Source organism: Arachis stenosperma, chromosome 6 (genome assembly GCF_014773155.1).
Source record: "Arachis stenosperma cultivar V10309 chromosome 6, arast.V10309.gnm1.PFL2, whole genome shotgun sequence".
In the NCBI taxonomy this organism is placed as follows: domain Eukaryota; kingdom Viridiplantae; phylum Streptophyta; class Magnoliopsida; order Fabales; family Fabaceae; genus Arachis; species Arachis stenosperma.
Window position 1 is genome coordinate 16,864,814 of NC_080382.1, and position 12,455 is coordinate 16,877,268.

The 12,455-nt window shown below is 34.9% G+C and overlaps 3 protein-coding genes across 3 annotated transcripts; 2 read left to right on the plus strand and 1 right to left on the minus strand.

Moving 5' to 3' along the window:
- Positions 1 to 1,796: 1,796 nt before the first annotated feature.
- On the plus strand, positions 1,797 to 5,914 carry LOC130932588 (sugar transporter ERD6-like 7). Its single transcript, XM_057861935.1, has 18 exons — positions 1,797 to 2,313; positions 2,420 to 2,482; positions 2,569 to 2,658; positions 2,729 to 2,788; positions 2,879 to 2,944; positions 3,167 to 3,232; positions 3,321 to 3,396; positions 3,503 to 3,567; positions 3,645 to 3,737; positions 3,871 to 3,951; positions 4,065 to 4,149; positions 4,295 to 4,338; positions 4,428 to 4,490; positions 4,570 to 4,629; positions 4,697 to 4,750; positions 4,859 to 4,918; positions 5,415 to 5,529; positions 5,624 to 5,914. The coding sequence occupies exons 1-18, from the start codon at positions 2,161 to 2,163 to the stop codon at positions 5,737 to 5,739; spliced, it is 1,410 nt and encodes a 469-aa protein (XP_057717918.1). The 5' UTR covers positions 1,797 to 2,160; the 3' UTR covers positions 5,740 to 5,914.
- Positions 5,915 to 6,428: 514 nt separating this feature from the next.
- LOC130935345 (probable indole-3-acetic acid-amido synthetase GH3.6) lies at positions 6,429 to 8,778 on the plus strand. Its single transcript, XM_057865048.1, has 4 exons — positions 6,429 to 6,540; positions 6,663 to 6,996; positions 7,177 to 7,284; positions 7,362 to 8,778. The coding sequence occupies exons 2-4, from the start codon at positions 6,707 to 6,709 to the stop codon at positions 8,704 to 8,706; spliced, it is 1,743 nt and encodes a 580-aa protein (XP_057721031.1). The 5' UTR covers positions 6,429 to 6,540; positions 6,663 to 6,706; the 3' UTR covers positions 8,707 to 8,778.
- A 65-nt stretch (positions 8,779 to 8,843) lies between these two features.
- LOC130935344 (uncharacterized) lies at positions 8,844 to 11,282 on the minus strand. The gene is made up of 3 exons (XM_057865047.1): positions 10,528 to 11,282; positions 9,391 to 10,431; positions 8,844 to 9,300 (listed from the first exon to the last, which is right to left on the minus strand). Exons 1-3 carry the CDS (start codon positions 11,221 to 11,223, stop codon positions 9,010 to 9,012), a joined length of 2,028 nt encoding a protein of 675 aa, XP_057721030.1. The 5' UTR covers positions 11,224 to 11,282; the 3' UTR covers positions 8,844 to 9,009.
- Positions 11,283 to 12,455: the final 1,173 nt, after the last annotated feature.

Below are 12,455 nucleotides of genomic sequence, written 5' to 3' on the forward strand. Positions count from 1 at the left end.
AGAGGTGGTGACATTTTGGAACATTTAAGTGGTGTGTAATATAGCATATTTGACTCCAGGTGCATTTAATAATAATTAAAAAAAAAGAGGCTGCCATGAATAATCAAATGAATCAGTAATCTCTAACCTCATTCTATATTCTATTTCCCTGCGAATTTTATGCCAAAATTAGTGTTGAACAGATCTTGAACTTGAAGGGGATTTAGTTATGATTGCTGCCAACAAATGGATGAGGATTGAATAATATGAAACTGCGGTTAGTAAAGCTTTTGAAACTTATGGGTATCCTTCATTGGTTTTAAAGGCAAAAAATACTCTCTCTCTCTCTCTCTCTCTCTATATATATATATATATATATATATATATATTATTGAATTAACTATGGTTAACATTTAATCATTTTAAGTATAATTTATCAAAATAGCAACAAAAAACTCATATTGTTGACAAAAGTAACTTGCAAATAAGTCTTCAACAAATTTAAAAATGTGACAAAATAACTATATATTTATATTTTTTTTTAAAAAAATTAAAGAACAGATTTTAATATAGTATTTTATAAACATAATTAGAAAAATAATACTTTTTCATTCTTAAAATTCAGTAAATAAAAAAATTTATTTTTGTTAGCAATATAAATTTTCAAATACTATTTAATAATCCTAATTTTAATTAAATGAAACATGAGGGATCCACAATAATGATAAAAGGGTTGAAGTTCTTTTCTCAAGTAACCTAGGCTAATAAAGCATCTTGTCTTTATCTCATAACTTTTTATGGTCTTTCAAGTTTCAAAGAGACAAGCTAGTAAAATTAAATTTAACTCAGGTGCCGTTAGATTGGATCTAAATCCAAATTTTATGAAATTCCCACATGGTGGACACATGATCATTTATTAGTTACTATTATTTATAAGAAAAAAACAAATAAATAAATAAATAAATGGACAAACACAAATATACTCAAGTGGCCACTGGCCACCAAATATTTATTTAGGATAATACAAAGAAATTTGTAGTTGAAAAACATAGATAAAGGCCTCAGGTTTTATTAGGTTATTTATTTATTTATTTTTGTCAAAGATAGAGAATTTTATTTGGTGGTTATCCAAAATGTTATTTATATACTAAAATCAATCACTAAAATTAATTATCAATATATTTGTATATAAATATATATGTGATTTAATTTATTTTTAATATATTTATATTTTAACATATATTTCATACTAATAACTGATTTTAGTATACATATAACTTGATTCTATACCATCTTGGTTTTTTAGTTTTAACTTTCTATGGTCTTTCAGGTTTCAAGACAAAATGCACATGATCCGCAGATAATCTATGATAAAATCGTGAAAATTAAATATCTACCAATAATGCTGTTTCTGTTTATACTCAATTTCCAGTTTTCCACATTTGTTTTTTCTTACTATATATTTTTTTCACATTTATTTTAATTTGGTTTTTTGGATGTTTGCAGCGAAAATAAGTTTATTAAATATAACCCAATAATCTCCAGCCCTTAGATTGGATCGAAATCCATATTATCACGTGGTGGACCTTAATATATAAAGAAAAAATAAAGGGACATAAATACATACTTCACTAGCCACCAAACATTTAAGAATTAAGATGATGATACAAAGTTAAAGACGCAATATTAGTCCTAGTAAGCAACAAAATATCTTTGTCGAAATTCAAAAACACCAATGTCCCTATCTCATGGTTAACAATGTTAATCTATCTTCAAAAGGCATGTATCCAGATCCACTTGTGTGCTAGTTGAAAAATTTGGATTTGGATACTCTAAAGTTTGAATTTTACTTTAGAGAGTAAAATGTGATCTCTCACCATTTATTTCATAGGTGAGACCAAGAATAAATATCAAAGAAAAACTATTCAAAGGTAGAAGATCACACTTTATTCTCTAAAATAAAATTCAAACTTTAGAGTATCCAAATCCAAAAAAATTTATTACAATGAATTCAAGCTTCATGTGGAAGAGTGCTTGTCACCTAGTAATTATTTTGTTGTATAAATATTTTCACTCTTGTCCCTAAGGTTGTATAATACTACATCATAGTTATTATGTATAGTTGATTATTACATAGTATATAGTTAGGAAAAGAGTGACTAGTTGCATTCAAAGGTGAAGATGGGGATCAAAGAGGACGTGGAGGATGGTGTAGAGAAGAACGGAATCAGAGAGCCATTAATTTCTGACCATGCAAGCAACAAAGGACATCCATGGATGGTTTACTTCACAACATTGGTTGCTGTCTGTGGTTCCTATGAATTTGGAACTTGTGTATGTGGTTACTTCACAAACAAATAAATAATGTTTTAACATAAGAGAAGCATAGCATGATATATTGTTTGAAGAGTTTGATAGATATGAGTGTTTGAAATTGCAGGCTGGATATTCTTCTCCTACTCAAGATGCTATTAGAACTGATCTTGGTCTGTCTTTGGCAGAGGTAATTCATCATGATTATTGGTGCTAGCAAATTAAACTAACCATGGATTTGATCTAATTCTGCTTCAATTTTGGGTATGACTACAGTATTCTTTGTTTGGCTCCATCTTGACTTTCGGCGCCATGATTGGCGCCATAACTGCCGGACCGATTGCTGATTTGATTGGTCGAAAAGGGGTAAGTTAAGGGAGATTGTGATTTTTGGCATTCAAGGTGTTCAAGTTTTTTATGTGTGGAATGTTTTCAGGCAATGAGGGTGTCAAGTGCCTTCTGTGTTGCAGGCTGGCTTGTCATTTTCTTTTCTGAGGTTCTTTTTTCTTCTTACAAAACTCTTGCACACTTTTCTAACACAACTTTTTTCAACTAATTTGACACTTTTTTTTGAACTTCCATGCAGGGTCCAATACCTTTAGACATAGGGAGGCTAGCAACTGGATATGGAATGGGATCTTTTTCATATGTGGTTGGTTTCACTCACATTCATTCTCTTTTACTTGTCATTGTCACTTTTTGGTACATTCTTGGATCAATGTAAATTTGTATTTAGATATTCGACCCAAGGATGTACGAAAATGTGAAGTGACAGATAAAGAAGATTGCAATGTCATTTGAGACAATTGCATGTATGTTCAAATTATTAAACTCTATTTTGATGATATATATTTGATGGATTATATTATGTAAGGTTCCTGTCTTCATAGCAGAGATTGCACCAAAAGAACTCCGAGGTGCTCTCACTGCACTAAACCAGGTACATTTTGAAGAATTTACATGTAGTAATACTTTAGGTCTTTAGCAAAGTTAGTAATAATGTCTAATCTTTTTTCTCCACATTGTAGTTCATGATTTGTGGTGCAGTATCTGTTTCATTTGTAATTGGAAATGTACTCTCATGGAGGACTTTAGCTTTAATTGGTTAGTTCACTTTCCAATTTGAATGTAATTCCAAGAAGACTAGAACTTGAAACTCAAGATACTATGATGGAAGACTCAATAGTTTAGTGTTTGCACTTTTTTGCAGGCCTCATACCCACTGGTGTGTTGCTTTTGGGTCTTTTTATCATTCCAGAATCTCCTAGATGGCTGGTAAGAAATTAATTCACATTTGCATTGTTATTCTAAAGTGGAAACACCAAAGAATATTGACCGAAAATCGACTGCAGGCGAAGAGAGGGCGAGGAAAAGAATTCGAGGCAGCATTGCAGACGCTTCGAGGAAAAGATGCTGATATATCTCAAGAGGCAGATGAAATCCAGGTTCCTATTTTATAAGCACAATTCTTTGACTTTGATTATATGCACAAAATTAAGGATCATGCAACTTTTTGATAGGGTGTATGTAACTAACTTTTTGATAGGGTGTATGTAACTATGTATCATTACTACACAGGATTACATAACAAGTTTAGAACAGCTCCCAAAACCAAAGCTGCTGGAATTGTTTCAGACAAGATATTTGCGCTCTGTCACAGTAAACTATACTTATAATTCAAATTCTTTCTTTCCCTATTGTAATGCTACCAAAAAAAAAAAAAATTCCCAAGTGATTTTTACTAATGTTTTATTTAATTTGTTGATGAACAGATTGGAATAGGGCTTATGGTATGCCAGCAATTTGGTGGAATCAATGGAATTTGTTTCTATCTCAGCAGTATTTTTGAGCTAGCAGGTAGTTCACTCTGAGTCTCTGATACCTTAATATTTTTTTGCATAATTGAAAGCATGATTGGAATGTTGAATAAGCTTCTTGAAGCAAAGAAGCACTAAGACTTTTGTTTTGTTTTGAATAATGTCTGAATTTCATGATGTCATAGGATTTTCTGCATTTGCTGGAACAGTAATATATGCTTGCCTTCAGGTTCCTACTTTTAACTTATTCACCAATTCTTGGAAAATAATTTTTTTCCCTCAATAAACTAACTCATCAATTGATTTTGTTTTTTGGAGATTGTGATCACTGGCCTTGGTGCAGCTCTGATAGATAAAGCTGGCAGGAAGCCCCTATTACTGGTTAATTCAAAGCAGAGAACAATTCACCTTCAAACTTTGTTGGTTTCCTTATCAAAACTCTTTTCTTGTTTTCTTTTAGATCTCTGGAACTGGATTAGTAGCTGGTTGTATATTTACAGCAGCTGCATTCTACCTTAAGGTATATCCTGAATTTGAAATTTGATAATATATTTTATGTAAAAGGTGACAATAATTATTTTGTGAAGGTTCATGAAGTGGGATTGGGGGCAGTCCCTGCACTTGCTTTGATTGGTATACTGGTATGAACATTGATGTTTGTTTCTTGATGCTACTTTCTTGCATTGGTCTTTGAAATAAATAAATATTAACTCATTTTCTACCTAACTCAACTCTTATGGTGATACTAGGTCTATATAGGATCATTTTCACTTGGAATGGGAGCAGTGCCTTGGGTTGTCATGTCTGAGGTACTTGACAACTTAATTGACTTGTCTTCTGTTATCAGAATCAGCAAAACTTTGTTAAAGACATGAATCTTGCTTATGTTACACTCTCTTTTTTGTGTTTTGATCTTATATAATGTAACTTTGGATGTGTCTGTGTTCACTTACTGTCTCTATTAGAGACATGGTTATAGTGACATGTTTATATATAAATATCACATATGAGATGCATATTTTTAATTACAATTTTATCCCTTTGAAATTTCACTTTCATCCCTTACATGCTAATTACTAATGTTAAGAATCTTCTTCATGTCATATTAAATATTTACATAACAAAAAACAATTTCTCATGCTCACTGTAGAGGAAACATAAAATTAGGTTCAGCAGCAGAAACAAATACATGACTGAAAAACCTCTAAACACACAAACTACATGTATTCATATGCGTCTATATCTGTGTATATGCATGTCTTCATTGTTTTGAGACAGTAAACAAACATAACCTTTTTGTTGCAGATATTTCCTATCAACATAAAAGGGCTGGCAGGGAGTGTAGCTACATTAGTAAACTGGTTTGGTGCTTGGTTATGCTCTTATACCTTCAACTTTCTCATGAGCTGGAGCTCCTATGGTAAATACTAAATACTAATCTCTCTCATTTGCAACATAGAAATTGATCATTGGAGGTTGAATTTCAAGAAACCTGTTGTGTGTGATATTTTCAGGTACCTTTATTGTTTATGCTGCAATCAATGCAGTGGCCATAGTGTTTATAATTGTAGTGGTGCCAGAAACTAAGGGGAAAAGCCTTGAAGAATTACAAGCTGCCATTAATGCGTAGGAATAGTGAAAAAACATGCAAGTTGATGATTGAATAAACTAGTTGCTAGCCATAATCATTGTTTGGTTGCTGAATTGATGAATTCATTATCAAGTGTTACAATTGTATTCATGCAAAGGCATCAAAATGGAATTGCAAAATGTTCCACAAAATATTAAAATAATTAGTTTCTTCATTAACATGTCTCCTTAATTAATGGAACTTTGCCCACAACACAAATTCTACATCCGGAGAATAAATTATAGAACATAAGAAATCAAAGAATAATATAATATAATTAATACCACGTTGTTCATAGGAGATAAAATCCAATGATGAAAAAATTCACCACCATCTCTTCTGTTTTAGTTATTTATAAAAATAAATGATGACATGTGGGTTATCTTTTCTTTTTATTTTCTTTGTGAATTGAATAATTTAAAATTTTAAAATATATTTAATATATCAAGAACTATGTCTATATATTTGATAATTTGAAGACTAATTATCTCTTCAATGTGAGTTGGCTAATAAATTACTATATACATGAGACGAAAATTTAAAATTTAATATTCATTTCAATCTATGAATAAGATCATCCCTCAACCAATTTAGAACATAATTGAATTATTGAACAACCCATTTATTGTCGTATTCAAATAACGAACATAGACCCACCGCAACCAAAGGATATTTTATATTGTGCTGCTGACCCACAAAAGATTTTTTTCTATCAAAGTGTGTTTTCTAAGATCCATTTATTTACTTCTTAGATTCCATCCAATACTGTGTGCGCAAATATTCAAATATATTATATACATGGTTAGTATTGTAATGTTTTCTGCACACCTAGAAAGATAATATTGATATAAAAAAATTGACTTTATAAACTAATGTCAGATTCATTATCTTGAATAATATTCTCCCTTTCTATTAATCTGAAGAGGTGTGAGATTTTGTAATGGTGAAATGAATCAGCAACAAAAAAATGGCAGAGGAGGAGGAAGTCATAGAGAAGCTTGAAGAGTACACCAAGAACGCAAGGCATCACCAACTTGAGACTCTACGTTCAATCCTTCAACATAATGCAAAAGTGCTCTATCTCAAACCATTTCTCTCTAATCTTCATCATGATCTTGATGCTGATACTTTCAGAAGTTTAGTTCCTCTGTCTTCCTTTGAAGATTATGCTGACTACATCAACCATATGGCAGAACATGGAACACAACATGATTCTCCTCTTCTCTCTGTTGATCCTCTTCTTGGCTTCTTTTACAGGTAGGTGCCACTTTTTCTTCAACAATCACATTAATTGTCTTTGTTTTTGGCTTAGAAACACATGTAAATGTATGCAAGTGAATTTGGAATACACTATGATCCTAAGTCCTAATTTCTGAGCTTTAATTTGTATGTGATGTGATACTTTTTTGCATGTTGCTTAATTTTATTTGATAACAGCTCTGGAACTGCCACCATGAAACCAAAATTGATTCCTTATTTTGATTCAAGTCTTTGCAATGATGCCACCTTTCTAGCTATCCAATGGACCTTTCTTATTCGTAAGAGGTAAAATTAGAATTGTAATTTTGCTTTTAAGGATGAAACTATAGCCATTCAAAAACTTGAAGGATCTTTCAATGCAGGTTCTTTCCTACAAGGCCTTCAATCAACAAGATCCTTTGGTTCCACCATGTTGGCAACATCACTACCGCGAAATGCGGCTTGAACGTTATGCCTGTTTCGCAATACATTTTGCAATGTGGCAAGGTTACTCCTCAAGAGATTCCTATGGTTTATGCTAGTCCTTCAGAAGTCTTTGTTGGATCTCATGCTGACCAACAAACCTATTGCCACCTTCTATGTGGCCTGAGGAATCTTGACCTTATAGATGGAATTGCAGCACCTTATTCCTTAGGATTGGTCAAAGCATTTACCCTTCTTGAGTCCAAGTGGGAACAACTATGTCATGATCTTGAACGTGGTTTCCCAAGTCATGAAATCTCAGATGTTGCAATGAGGGAAGCTGTAACAGAAACACTTGGAGGGCCTCAACCTGAATTGTCAAACAGAATAAGGCAAATTTGTGAAGATAATGGCAATGATTGGAGTGGAATTGCACATAGATTGTGGCGAAATGTTCGATTTATAAAGTGTGTTAGCACTGGAATCATGAAGCAATATTATCCAAAGGTAAAGTATTATGCAGGAGAAGTACCTGTTATAGGAGGAGATTACTTTGCTTCTGAGTGTAGTGTTGGTTTGAACTTAGACATAATGCAACCCCCTGAGACTACAAGATATGTGTTGTTTCCAAATACTACTTACTTTGAGTTTCTTCCATTTAACATGAATGATGAAGGCAATAACAATGTTGCTGACGAAATGTTTGATCTTAGCAGTGTAGAGGTTGGGAAGATGTATGAAATGGTTGTTACTACTTATGGCGGATTCTATCGCTATCGTTTAGGTGATGTAGTGCGAATTCTTGGCTTCTATAATTCTTCTCCAGAAGTGGAGTTTGTGATGAGAGCACCTAAAGCTGCTTCTGAGATTCTAACTGAGAGAGACTTGATTTCAGCAATTGATAACTTTCAACTTTCACTAAGAGGCGCCATGATGAGAACACAGATAGTTGAGTTTGCAAGTTTCTTAGACCAAGAATCAAGGCCGAAGCAGTTGAAGGTGTTCGTAGAAGTTCAAGAGGAATCTGATTTCATGGAGGATAAACAAGAGGAATCAATTAGGACAATGAGAAGTTGTATTACCTCACTTGAAGGTAGCTTGGGAGCCTTGTACAAAGTGGAGAAGGTTAAAGGTCAACTTGGGAACTTAATGGTATTCATCCTAAGGCCTGGAGCATTTGATAAGTTATATGAAGTAGCCATTAGAAATGGAACACCAGCTAGTCAATATAAACCACCCAAGATTCTAAGGAATCATGAAATTGTTAGCGTCTTAGAAAAGTATAGTTTGTGTGATATTAGATGATTGTAAATGAAACGATATTATTTGATTGTTTAAAATTATTAGGCCTTGATGGGGATAGTTGACACTGAATAAGTTCAATTTACCAACATGCAACAATAACTAGCAATAGCTACGAGATCATATCAGAGGCATACAAATTGTCGACGAATAAGAAGAAATATATACACATATCAACAAACAAAATCACGAGGATAATATTTCACAAGAAGAGTTCTAGCATCAACAAACAAAATTCCAATATCCAATTTAAAAAAGTAAAGAAGTTCATTCCTAAATCTTGTTTAGTTTTTCTCTACGGTAATGTTACTGTTGTGTCTCCTGCAAGCTCATGTTCTCCAATGCCGCCTCTAAGGTTGCATTGGCCACAAGATTTCCATCCTTAATCTTGACAGGGCTATCCTCAGAGAGCAGGTCCAAGCATGGTGCTTCACATACCCCTTGAAGCAGGGAGTGAGCCTTACAATACCCTAAAAGAAATTGTCCGGTGACGTCACTCGGGCAGGTTTTCATATTCGCCCCAAGATATTGAGGTGCCGTGGAGTGAACAAGAATCTTAGCTAAAGTCCCATATATCAACGGATCAAAAGCTGCAGCCTGCATCATCTCAATCAAACAATTTAAGATTGACATCAATCAACTGTACTAAGAAAATATGAACTGAAAAAGGTAGATAATTATACATACAGGATATCCAGGTGATGATGATACATCACATTGAGGACGAGGAAACTCGAATTTCAAGTTGACAATCTCATTGTTTCTCGTATGGATGTATCGTTCTGACAAGTCCATCGTGCCACATGCCTTCTTAGACTCAAACCGCAGTACAGAGAACCAATTTAAAGCATCATTTAAGGCGTCCACGGCAAGGCAATGGCCTTGGATGGTGGTGAGATCGCAGGAGAGAGCAATGTGGGTGCAGAGGGATGCTAGGTTGAAGAGAACAGAGGCCTTCTCCAAATGGATGTTATGCTGAGAAGAGTCATGTTGCGGGATGATGGCATTGTACCAAACAAAGATAGGTGGGTTGGGTGAGGCATTCATAGGGAAGAAAGGCTCAATCATGCAAAGGCATTTGAAATAATGGATGAGACAGTCGCGGCGAAGGGGTAGCGAAAGGTCTTCACGCAGCATCTGATTGCGCAATTTGTGTAGCATTTGGAGGAGGCCTTCTACTCTCTTTGCCACGTTCTCAGAGTATTTGAGGACAAAGTAACTGCGCAGGGACTCATAGAGATTCAAGGGCTCAGTCTTCTTCAAAGGAAGGAATGCAAGAATATCTGACAACGATGAAGAAGTCACTGAAGATGAGAGGATTGCCGAATCTGTTGGATAAGGAGGAGGCATGTCCCATGGGTAAGCCACCAGCTTTCCATCCTTCATAAGCTTGAAAGGATTGTACTCCGAGAGGATGAGGTCAACGTATTTTTGTTGTAGGTTGAATTTCGCGCAACCTAATATCCAGCGCCTGCAAATTCCTCTAACTAATATCTCAGTGACACATTCTGCATCATGATCAAGAGCACAAGATTGGACCGGTGAGTAAAAAGCAGGTCGCTCGGATTCGGGTAGGATGGATGATTGCCTCTGACGAGCCTCCTCCTGAAAGAATGTCACCTTCTGGTAAAGATGAGTTACCCAGGTTTGGTCAAAAGAGTCGACATGTTTCCGTGCAGCCGAATCAGGAGGTATCAGTGCATATGCTCTGTCATAAAGCTTATAAACCTACATCATCATCATCATCATCATCATCATCATCATCATCACTAGAATGAAAAAATAAATGTAAAATCAATCAAGAATTCAAGAGTGAAGACTGACCGATGAAAATGCTAGGGCACATCGGTGTTGTTGGAGAGCGTAACTGGCGTCGTTGTTGTTCAGTTCTTGCTGTAATTCGAGCTCGGAAGCCTGAGCGGAGAAGACGTGGTGCAGAAACTCCGCGAAGAGGCGAGTCAAATCGAGGGTGGCGTAGACCACGTTCTTGGGAGCGAAAGTCTTCCAGAGTTGGAAGAAGAAATTGGCGGCAACTTTGAAGGCTTCCATTGCAAGGTGACGGCCAAGGGCGGTGGTACGGTCACAAGAGGCAGCAATCTGGCTGCAGATGGCTCCAAGGTTGAAGACAACAGCGGCCCTCTCCAATTGGATGCCGTTACGCTGTGAGGAGACCCCGTCCTCATGCTCAGGGTTGAAGGCATCGTACCAGACAAAGATGATGGGATCGGCGTCGGAGGAGAGAGAGGTGACGAGTGACTCAACCATGGAAAGGCATTTGAAGTAGTGGAGGAGGCAGTCACGTTGCATGGGAAGGGAGAGGTCCCCTCTGCGCTCCACCATGTCCCTGCGGCATTTGTTTAGAGTTTGCAGAACGCTCTCAACTTTGTGTGCATCGCTCTCGGAGTATTTTGAGGCTACCAAGTTACGTAACGGCAAGTACAGCTCCACCGGATCAGTCTTCTTCAGTGGGATTGACAGCACCGTTTCCGGGTTCCACAACTGCCGATACTCGTTGCTCATGTCGGCGGCGAATGAGGATACAGGATATGATACGGTTAGGAATCAGAGAATCAGAGAATTCGAATTGGATTTGCAATTCCCCCCACCCCACACCATCCTCCTTTTTAGTTATTCGGAGATTTTTTATTTTAATAATTTTTAATTTATAAAATTTAAAATTTGAATACGTTAAAACAAATCATAATACGGTATAATAATTATGATTTAATTATTTAAATAATTAAATTATAATTAATATTATTTAAATCAAAATTGATATAAAAAATTGTATTAAATCATTATTACATATTATGTTTATTATTATATTAAATTATAATTAATAAAAAATTTTATATAAAAAATATTTAATTTTTACAGATTATAAAATAATTTTTTGTTAGGTTGTTTATTTTTATTTATAAAATTTAAAATATTAACCACATTATAAAATTAGCCGTTAAAAATTAATCGTTGAATTTTTTAATATTAATATTTTTTAATAGTGAATTATTTTTAAATTTATAAATTTAAATAATATTATTGTAAAAAAGATAGTAACTACATTAATTTTAGGGCAATGTACCTAATTAAATAAATTGAGTGAATCCTTTACCTAAATACACAAAATAAAAACTTGTTACGTGCATGTGCATTTTTACTATTATGTAAACCGTGGTAGCCAACCACGGTTTCTAATTTCTACGTAAACCGTTGCTACCAGGGACGGATTATGGTTGGAACACATTAGGCATAAACCGTGGTAGCCTCCTACGGTTTATGGAGACAATTCGTTGAACATAAATCCTCCTAGCTTCCCACGGTTTATGAAGAGAATGGCTTCAACGTAAATCCCCCTAGCTTCCCAAGGTTTACATGTTAGGTAGTATAAATACATAAACAAACATATAAAAGTGATTCAATTAAACATATAAAATAAACGGACTTACTCAGATGAATTTAGTACACTAAACAAACATGTCGACATTCATTGACTTAACCAACCTTACATTACTCAAATTAAGAGTGCCTAATACAACTTAAACAACAACAACGATCCAATAAACGTAATGAGATCTAAGCATCCCTTCCAGCAGCATGTCTTCGCTGGTCACAGTTCCTCCGCGTATGCTCAGGCTGACGGCATAGCCCACAGCGCTTCGGCTGGTTCTCCACAGATTGATCCATACTACCACGGATCCTGGTTGCCTTCGGACGACCTTCCTTTGCACGTCTCATGTTAGGATCAGGAATGA